The sequence below is a fragment of the Columba livia genome, chromosome 17 (assembly GCF_036013475.1).
Source record: "Columba livia isolate bColLiv1 breed racing homer chromosome 17, bColLiv1.pat.W.v2, whole genome shotgun sequence".
NCBI classification, from domain to species: Eukaryota; Metazoa; Chordata; class Aves; order Columbiformes; family Columbidae; genus Columba; species Columba livia.
In genome coordinates, this window is record NC_088618.1 from 2451533 (window position 1) to 2462123 (window position 10591).

Below are 10591 nucleotides of genomic sequence, written 5' to 3' on the forward strand. Positions count from 1 at the left end.
AGTTGTCTCCTCTCTGGATCAGATCTCCCACAGAGAAAGATTTACAGCATTTCTGAACATTTGTTGAAGTGGATAAACAGAAGAACTGTATTAAATGTGGGGTTTATATATATTTATAACTGTTTGTATTCATTCTCTTCTCTTTCAGCACCTTTTCCAGAGGTGTTTTTACTGCAAAACAGGAGGAGGATTACCTTGCAGAAGTCTGCCGGCTTTATAAAGATGAATGGCCAGGGCCGCATCGAACTTGTCTGTGGAGGTCAAGTTTGCTATTTCGGTTGGACTTTCATACATGAAAGCATCTCTAAGAACGCAGATATGGCCGGCAGCATGGAGATGACTCCTTCATTATCAGAACAAACAGGAAAAGAAAAAAAAAAAACACTATTAATGTTGTAGGCATGCCGGTATAGTAAATAATCATCAAAGTATTTTTCCTTATTAATTATTGCTCCAACATTCACCTTCATGCTAATTCTGTTCAAGCAACCATGAAGTTATTTACAAGGTTTTGGTGTTGTACTTGTTTGTTTGTTTTCCCCTGGAAAATATTTGTTCCCTTCCAAGCAACATAATCTGCATTCATTTTACAGCCCAAGCCTACAAAGTATCAACAGCACCTTTGGAAATCAGCAGAACTGAAGCATGACCAGGACCCTTCCTGATTGCGGTGCTGCTCAATATGCTGAAAAGATTCTTTTTGAATTGAGTGTGTGAGACCTGGAATATTGTGTCCAGTTGTGGCCCCTCAGTGCCAGCAGGACAGGGAACTGCTGGAGAGAGTCCAGCGCAGCCACCAAGATGCTGGAGGGAGTGGAGCATCTCCCGTGTGAGGAAAGGCTGAGGGAGCTGGGGCTCTGGAGCTGGACAAGAGGAGACTGAGGGGGGACCCCATTAATGGTTATAAATACATAAAGGGTGAGTGTCAGGAGGATGGAGCCAGGCTCTTCTCAGATCAAAAAACAACCACCCCTAGTCTAGTGTCAGCTTACCCATTTATCTGTCTATCCAGTGGTTCATCATATGAAAACATTGATGAAAAGATTGCCAAAGTCAGGAAACTGATTGATTTCAGGGAGCTTTACTTCAGGCATTTCAGGGAGCTGTGTTTTAATCTTTCCTTTTATTCTCTGTGCTCGTAATTCCTCCCATTGAAAACAGAATCAGTTATCAAGGTTTCCAATGACATCAGTCGAAAAACACACAAGAAAAAAATCCACGTTCAGATAGAAACTAGCACACTATCTGCTGACATGTACTGGTTACATTATTTTTAATATTATAAAAAGACCACAAGAATGTTTTCTGCTTATTACATATTGTTCCAGTTGATTTATTTCTCATGGCGTATTAATTGTTCTGGCATTAGATTCCTGCTAACTCAATAGCTTCTTGGATAATGTCAGCTCTTTCCTGATCATTTCATATCCTCCCAAGGAATGTAATTTTCTGTCCTGCAGAAGTTAGTCATTACTGCACAAATTGGTGCTAAAAATGTTGTAAAATGTCTCGAGGCCTTGGCAGGAATGTATTAGCACTCGATCAGATAGAGCTCCGCTGGCACAACATATGGTGCTGTATTTCTTCCTTATTCTAAAAAGAAATTCATTTTACTTTTAACTTCACCGTTTGAAGCCAGACCAATAAATTATAAGAAGTACTAATAAATAATAAAATGCAGCCAGATTGTAAGCTCCTTATTTACACTGTTGAGCAATTATTTACATGGGTTGTCCCATGAACTTGCACCAAGTACCTGTTTGCCTTTTGAAAGAGGCTCTCGATTTATATCTGAATAACGATGCCCAAACCTCCCGGCTGCGGGAAGAAAATCTCTGGGGCAAACACTCGGGATGCTCGTGCACACATTCCATCATTTCACAGGTGCTCATTAAATAGTCCAAAAGAATTTCAGTATTCCATCAGTATTCCCATTACCATAAATCACTATCATGTACAAGCAATATGTTTGCATATCACAATTAATTTGAAAATAACTCTCTCAGGACATGAAGAAACCAGCAACTCGACTAGGAATTGCAGCATAAAGTGCCTTTTTTTTTTAATATACTAGGAATGAATACTTTTCCTTTCTTCCCCAATTTCCAGAGCTCTGAATCTTGCAGCTGAGTGGCAGCTGGTTCTGCAGTAACGGGGACTCCCCGAGTGTTCCCAAGGCTCACAAACTCTGCACCACCTCTAGTACTTCCACTTATTTTCTATGCAGAATGACAAGCAGAGGTATTAGGTAGTATGTAAGTGCTGAAATTTACAGTGATATTTTCGTATTTTCTAAATGGCTTCTCATCTTTATAACCAAAAAAAGCAGACTATGATTTTCACACATACGCTCTTATCAAGGATCATGATAAGACGGCGCTGCAAAGATATTGCAGGAGATTTCTTCTGCAAGCTCATCTGTCTGTGAGGTCACACATGTCCCTGAATGGAGCCAAGACAAGAGATGTCACCAATATCTCTCCTCCTCATGGCAACTGTGGACTCACATTATTTTGCCATTTCATAAACAAATACTTTCAGAATGAATCATAAAAATCAACGTGTCTCCTGCTGCCTGTGAATCTAAGACTACCCTGAAAATGCTCAATCTCTAGGCTACATCTTCTCTCCATCACAGTTTTGTACGTGGTAGATAAACTTCCAGGTAAGGATCTCAACAAGCACTGACTTGCCTGGATCCAGCGTTGGCCTCGCTCTGCCGTGTCTTTCCCTTCTACCAAAACTCTCGTGGAAGCCAATGCCACTACTCGGGGAGGATTTCTTAGAGTATATTATATTAGTCACTGCTTACACTCTGATATTTATACACGTCTGAATATTGGACAAAATATTTCCCAATATACCATTGATTTTAGTATTCAGGAAATTCATATTTTTTATTCTCTTTGGAAATCATGAGGCTTACGAGTGAAATTTGTGTCTGCTCTGGATCCACCCTGTGTGCAGAGATATTGCTAAAAGGTACAGCCCTTTTCTAGCACGTTTTCACTTTATTAAAGATTTCTATCGAGAAACATTTTTATCTAACACAACTACGAAATACAAGGTGATGTTTTACAATGTTTCTCTTCTGATTTCCTACATTCCTGATCAGTACTTCTCACTTCTCCTGGCTGTCAGTCTTCCCTCCTTCAACCCGAATCTGCAGTTCACACATCTTCATATACAAAACCAGTTTTATATTTCCAAACAAAGCCTGGCTGAGTCTAAAACATGAGCAAGTTCATGTCATTCTTACTTCTGAAGTGTTATAGTTTTGAAACTTGCTTTATTTTCTGTGATGTCTCGCTCTCAAAAACATTTATGTCCTAATTTTACAAGTGATATTTCAATGGAATTGCTTGGAGACAAAGAATGTTTGATTTCAAAAAAAGCTTCTGGTAGGTAGATACACTGACACTGAACAGCACAAAATAGGTTTCATCCAAAAATACTAGTTAACTCTTTCCGTGGGCTGCCTGTTCTGTAAAGCAGCTATGCAATAACTGCTGCTAAATCTATACAGCGCAATCCAAAGCTTATTAAGCGAGCAGAGTCACTTCTATTGCATTTCCAAGACTCAGCCAGAGCTGGATACTTGCAATTCCCACTGAACGTGATGGAATTACAAGAGTTGAAACTCTACTTGATCTTCTCTGTTTTCTTTGTAATTTTTTTTTTCACACTTGTTAAAATATTCTTCATTTTATTTCTCTCTCAAACGTCTCCTTTAAGCAACACAGACAAATTGTGTTGGCATGAACAAACTATGAATAAAATCCCCCGTGAATAAGAAGAGAAATTCAAAATGTGAGTGCAAATGAGGAGAGAATCCTTCTGTCTCTGTGTTCTCAAGTCAGTAATTGTCTTCTAGAAGGACAAAGGCACTCTGCGAAGTTTAACCCTGCCTTATAAACAGCTCTAGCCATGGGATGCTGCTCGGGCAACGGCCACGGGGAGCAGAGATCTGCTGCACCAGCGCTCTCCTCTGTCCGTCCAATGGGAGCAGACAGGGCAAGAATAAGCAGAAGAAAAGCTGGGGCTCAGAATTACTCCGATACACGTCTAAGATGAAAAATAACTGTAAAGAGGAACGATGAGCATTACTGAATTTGTGGGTTTAACTCTCTCGCAGTTGGTCACCTGGAGATTTCCAGAATGGCTACCTCCACTGCCCAATTTCAAATGAGACCTGAAACAAACTCTCCCTCTAGAAAAGATATTTACATATTGATCAAATACTTCATCTAAATCTTTCTAATTAACCAATTCAAGGTTTCTATTCCTCCTTCCTACCAAGCAATAAAAGATGAATGGAGCCTATAAACTGGCAGAGAACAGTCATTTATTTTCTTTCCTGACACCTTCCTTGAGCTCATTCCTATGGCTGAAGAATGGCAGCCTAGCCAAAGACTTTTGCTTAGTGTTTTATTCTCTACTCATCCCTCATAGTTTTTTAAGGTGAATAAAGATTTTGCACACCAATACGAATAAAGCCCACAGTACATTCCTTATATCACTTGGGTTAGGAGGCTGATTTCTAACAAAATTAGATTCTTTGTCACCACTTACTTTAAACTCAGGAAATGAGTATCTTATTTATGAAAAGATTAAGCATTTATAGGAACAGCTGTAATATCATAAACACAGTATACCCAGTGATATTAAGCCATAAAATGAATCTACGCTGGCAAGCATCCAACCTAGAGACAACTTCATTGTTTCATTTACACTTAACCAAAAGTTGCCGTAGTTCAATAAAAAAAATTGAATAAATAAATTCATGAGCATGTTCACAGATGCAACTGAAGCCAAACCTTAATTGGAATATATTTTATGGGTATTAACACACACACTACAAAGGTTACCACATGCACTTCACCTTGGGTATGGCAGAGCAGTGCAAGAAGTGACATACCAAGCTTTTGGCCATACATGTAGATATATATATTTTTTTTCAAATGGCATAAAGTCTTAAGAAAACCAGTATTAGGTGGGAGTACCTATGCAGGACGGTTTTAGTGATAGCGGTCACTTGAATTGCCTTTCAGTGAGGAAGATGGATTTAATTGCTAGCTAATACTCTTTCATTTTTTCTTGATAATTTTTTCCTAAACAGGCTCATTTATATTATTACTAAAAAAACCATTTATGGCAGGTGATCAGATAGCAACCGAACATTACATAAATTACCGAATCTTAAACATTATTTCTGTTAGAATCCTTTAGTATGAGCATGAATTAAATTGACCTGTCACTATGTAGCATCCACTTTCTCTAAGGTAAGGATGCTAAAGCAAGTCCATGTACTCTACACAGATCACTGCAGATGTGTTCACACAGCTGCAAATGATTGCGTTAACGTGGTAATATGTTAAACCATCTGTTAACTGGGCTGTTGAATCTCATTGAGTCTGTGCCTTCTCCTGCACTAAAGCACATCAGGTCAGGCCACCGTGCACCAGTCACAGCTGGGGAGGGTTACCCAAAATTGCTGGTTCCCCCGCTGAACCACCATATCTCGATGCAGGATGATCACAACCTCATTGTAGTTAAAAGACAATCTGAAATAATACGTGGACATGTGTTTGTCTGCCTTATTCAGGCTTAGTTTAACTAGAAATAATACAAACCAGCTTTCCGTTAGTTCACCTCTGAACGGCTCCACAGTCTAAATGTTTGTCTGACTTCTCTCATTTTGACATGGAAGGTGAAGGTAAGTAAATATTTAGTTTGTAAAGGTTGAAGAAATAATCTTCTGGAGGAAAAACATGCACAGACATTCCCAAGAATAAGTAGTTTTATCCAATGAGAACAAAAGACTAAAGATGAACGCAAATACAGAATGCCACACAAACTACCACATGTGAACTCTGCTGACATACAGGTAAAAAAATGTGTATTATAAACATTAGAACATAATTATCTCAACATTTTATCAATAATTATTCTTCTAAAATAAAGAAAACTTCAGCTTTCTCTGGTCTTTATGCTCCATTTGCTTTGTATCTTCAATGCCAGGGTGACGGACACGAGGCAGCCAGTACATTCCACTGTTATCTTATACAATACAGTAGCCCTGCACAAAAGACTGAAATTGGTATGAAACGACTAGTGTGAAAACTTAAACCATGTCAGAGGACTATTTCTCTGTATACAGATCAAGATCTGGGAAAATTTTAAATAGCGGAATATATTAATCCCGAGAAAAACAACTAAACTCTTTGACAGGTAAGAAGCCACCAAGTCCTTATTTTGGGCCTCAAGAGGACAAAACCATTGAGAAATGGTTTCATTTTTACAGTGACCTTCTTTTCTTTAAACAAAGCCCACATGCACAGCAAAGCCCTCAGAAATGCTATCAGCCACATCCTTTTTCCACATTTCACCGAAAACGTTAAATGGGGACATTACGAATAGTCGGTATTGACGCAGTTCTGTTAGCCCAAAGAATCTGGAAGCTCTACAGGTTCTTGTCCATCACCCCCACGCCTGTTGAACCCCACAGCAAGGGCACTGCGGGAGCAGCTCTTGCAGAGCAGCTCTGGGAAAGCTCCTCATTTCAGAGCCTGCTGCTTTCCACATGGACTTCTCATATTCTGGGTACTCAGAAAACCCGCTGCACCACCAGCACCAGCTGTGCAAGCGCTCGGTGGGGCGGCTGTGGGGGGACACATGCGCCAGCAAACTGCCCTGAGCAGAAAGGTCTTTTGTTTGGTTTCGTGGGGTTTTTTTTTGGGGGGAAACCCCTCTTCTCCCCCTCCCTTGCACGGGCAAAGGGGGGACACGTTGCCTAGGCAGAGCGGCAGCAAAGCCGCGGCGGGGGCCACCCCCCCAGACACAGGCTCGGCCTCACATCCAGCAGGCCCCGGGTCTCCTCACACGCCCCCGGCCCGGCCATCCCCGCGGCAGAGACGCCGCCTCCGTGCGCCGGCGGGGGCAGCGCATGGCGGACAGACCCGCCGCCCCCTCGGCCCCGCACCGCCAGCCCCACCGCCCCCTCAGCCCCGCACCGCCAGCCCCACCGCGGAGACCCCTCCGAGCGCTGCGGCGGCCTCGGTGTGAGGGGATGCGCTGCCGGCTCCGCCTCTCTGCGGGCTCGCCGAGGAGCGGCGGGATCCCCAGGGGTGAGCAAGGAGCGGGCGAGGAGGCAGCGCGGTCCCCTCTTCCCCGCACGGCGCGGCGGGAACGGCACTTACTGTATCCTGGCCGCGGTGGTCGCGTTGCCGGTCTGCGCTCGGAGGGACGCCAGCAAGAGCAGCCTCATAGCGGCCTCTCCTGCCCGCCCGGCCGGGAGCGGCCGCCTCCTTCACCTGCCGGCGCCCCCGCGGAGCCCGGAAACAGCCCCTGCCCACCCCGCCCAGGTGGCTCCGACCCCTCCCGAGAGGTGCCCGGTCAGAGGGCAGCTCTACGGAGACAAACTGGCCTGGTGCCCGTAGGTTTGGGTCCCTTCCCTCCACCTCTGAATAGCACTGTGGTTTTTTTCATTCAACAGCCACAAAGATGATGTGGTCAAATCATGGCCTCGGAGAAGCCTCAAAGATCTCCTGAGAAGATGACCAGGGGAAGGGGGTTGGTATCAGCCACGGTCTCCTGAGGCGGTTCCTCAGCTACACCACGGTCACCACGGATCTCCTGAGGTGGTTCGTATTCAGTGCGGGGATGGAGAGAAAACTAACTGTGGGTAAGATGCCAACAACCACAAAAGCTGTCGGAATGCGGTTGTCCAAAGAACAAGGCAACGGGATGGTCAAAGACCACACGAACTATCAGGTCGGCCATCTGCTGAAGCAGAGCCAAAGGCGTGTCAGAGCAGGGGAAAGCTCTGTGGGGAACCACAGCCTCCACGGCAGCACGCACAATCCAAAGATACAACAGCGCAGGGAAGAGAAAAAGGAAGAGCCCACACTCAGGATCATGGCAACTGTTATGTCAAATTATCGAGCCAGTCTTCAGGATAAACCCCAATTATAACCCGCAGCTACGAGCAGATGTGTGGGGCAGCAGGCAGCAAGACCGAGAGGCCAGTTCGGGGAGTCTGTTGGGAAACTGATAGGGGCCAGGTGGTTGACTGTTGATATCCATGGCCTTGAACTTAACTCAGCATTTTGTAGAAACATTGAGAACACATGCAGGACATTTGTGGCCGTGAGAAGGAGGGCTTGATCTAACAAACCTCACTCTTTTGCCTGTATACTGATAACATGGTCAGGTTCCCTGATGGAATTCACCACAGGGCCACACAGATGCTTGTGCTTCCCCAAGGCTGTAGGAGACAGGGAAAGGTGGGCTGCTAACTGCAGGGCCTGGTCATTGTGGCTTAAATTACTTTTCCAGTCAACAGTGTCAGGTAGAGGGAGAAAAATATGCCACATACAGAGAAAGGCTCTTAAAATTAATGATTTTTAAAAATAGTAGTTCTTCAAATAACTTGTGTGAATCTCTGAGGATGACAGGTATTCTGGAATTGAGGGTTTAGAAGTGATAAAGATAGATATTGAAGGGTATTCTGGCAAATTGTAAGCACTTCGGTGCGCTGGCTCGCATTTTGCTAATGGGTCTTCGTGCTGCAGAGCTGTGTTCAGCTGTCTGCATCTCACCGAGCTACCACTTGGAAATAATTCAGCGCAACGTTGTTCAGACCATTTTAAACTTCATCCAAACTAAAAAAGATGGCTACAAATTAACAGAGCAAGAAATCTCGCATAAGTGCTAAAAATAGCATAAATGCTAATCTAAAGGTAGGCAGGACCACGCTATTTTCATCTCCACTTTAGAAAGCGTTTCTGGCACGAAATCCCAGCCCCATTGAAATTTTGAGGGCTTTTTTCAATCCAGCCAGGATTCTACCCTTGAAGTTTGTTTCACTGTAAGTGGCCTATATGAAGTGTATTTGGGCTTTGGAGAGCACTTAACCACCCTCAAATCTAGCACCAGCCGTCTCTGTTGGTCACTGCTGCCCAGCTGTCCGTCCAACGGACCTGTTGGGTATCAAACAGACCGCAAGAAGCTGATGCAGCCGCCTTCCACCTCCTGATACGTTGCTACTCCAAGTCCTTTCCCACCAGACCCTCCTGCTGGTCCCAGGGTCTCCCCCACACACCGCAGCTCATCCAGCTGCATCACACCAAGGGAGGTTAGCAAACCCCTCTTGGCCCTGTTGCTCCAGCCCTGTACTCGAAACAGCCTGAACTTGAACCAGACAACAGCTGTCCAGTACATTTTGTGTATAACACAAAGACAAAAATGCAAACATCAAAGTAAGACAAGGCCTGCTCCATAAGACAAACGAGGAAACTTAACCCATCAACTGGGAAATAAAGAGGAAATAAAGGAAACAGTCAAAGAGGTCCTAACATTTTATTACTACTTATGGTAACTGTTCTTTATGCTATATAGGCCTTGACTAACAGAAATCTACAAGTCTTTGCAGCACTAAGTATTATTGTGTCTTTGAAAACACATACATGCACTAATATATCACTATATACACACAGGTGCATTAATTGTATTCAAATAAAGGATCATAGATGTACCTTAATGAAGAAGTTTTAAATATACTGTAGCTAAGCATTCTTTTTTGGAGGAAAATTAAAAAATCACCTTTGTAAAACTGCTACATTTCCAGAGAGTGTTCTGGTTACAACAGTAGCTCTTGAATTTTAGTGAGAGTACCTACTTCTCGATGCCTGAAGATTTAAATAACATTTTATAATGTACATTTCAAACACTGTTCATCTTTGCAAGGTGTTTGTAAGAGCTGCTGGGTAGGCCAATATAAAAATCTCACCCCACTCACTAAAGTAAATTATGAAGGGCATAGAATGTAGTAACTGCATTTACTGAAACACACAATAATGCAAAATATGCTTAATTACTTTGCAGTCTCCTGGAAATACTACTAGACCCCTTAGAAGATATAATCCCAAATTTCATTATATACTGTATTAAGCTAGGCAAAGCTGAAACATAATTTAATTACAGAACCAGTCATGTTACAGTAGTTCACAAAAAGAGGTCTCTGTACAGCCAGTTGCGTTTTCCTCATTGTCCTTTGTCATGGGATTTAACTACTGAAAAGAGCAAATATATTTAATGAGTCGTTTTTATGGCATGTTATTTACAAAGGCCCATCATTAAATGAATATAGTTACTTTTACAAGCATCACTTGCTCAATTACCAACTGTTCCAAAAATGTTAAGTCATACCTAGATGTTGGGTTTAACTACATGATGTCAATGAATTTACCTTTGTCATTGAAAACACACAACCAGGAGTATCTTTCCCACTTTGTTCTGGTCATTGTGATGACTTCAAGAGCTGCTGTTGAAGGAAATTACATACTTTCATGATCTTTACTTCAATATATGTGATGGTGAAATAAAAGAACATCTCAGGGCTCTGAACTTGCAACCACTAATGTATATTTTCTCATAGTACATTTTGTTCCACTCAAATCACAGTATTCATTCTCCACATGTACTTATGATGTATTATTATGGCAGGAACCCCTCGGAGAAGCCGAATTTCTCACAGGGCGGTACCACCCCAGGCGGGTGATGAGAGCCAGCCCAGGCCTGGTTCTCCTGC

At 42.9% G+C, this 10591-nt stretch overlaps 1 protein-coding gene and 1 long non-coding RNA gene across 5 annotated transcripts in view; one reads left to right on the forward strand and one right to left on the reverse strand.

Annotated features, from left to right (window-relative positions):
• Window positions 1-7357, reverse strand: part of GLT1D1 (glycosyltransferase 1 domain containing 1) — a 37557-nt gene extending 30200 nt beyond the window's left edge. For all 4 annotated transcript variants that reach the window (XR_002412250.2, XR_002412249.2, XR_002412247.2 and 1 more), the window contains exons 1-2: window positions 7200-7357; window positions 195-343 (exon numbers count right to left, since the gene is read on the reverse strand). Coding sequence is in view for 1 of the 4 variants with exons in the window: in XM_005498274.3 (XP_005498331.2) it covers window positions 195-343; window positions 7200-7267 (217 nt within the window). In the remaining 3 variants the exon portion in view is untranslated. The remainder of the gene's footprint in view (window positions 1-194; window positions 344-7199) is intronic.
• On the forward strand, window positions 6994-10407 carry LOC135575612 (uncharacterized). The gene is made up of 2 exons (XR_010466688.1): window positions 6994-7127; window positions 7496-10407. It is a non-coding gene; the product is annotated as an uncharacterized LOC135575612 (long non-coding RNA).
• The last annotated feature ends 184 nt before the right edge of the window (window positions 10408-10591 follow it).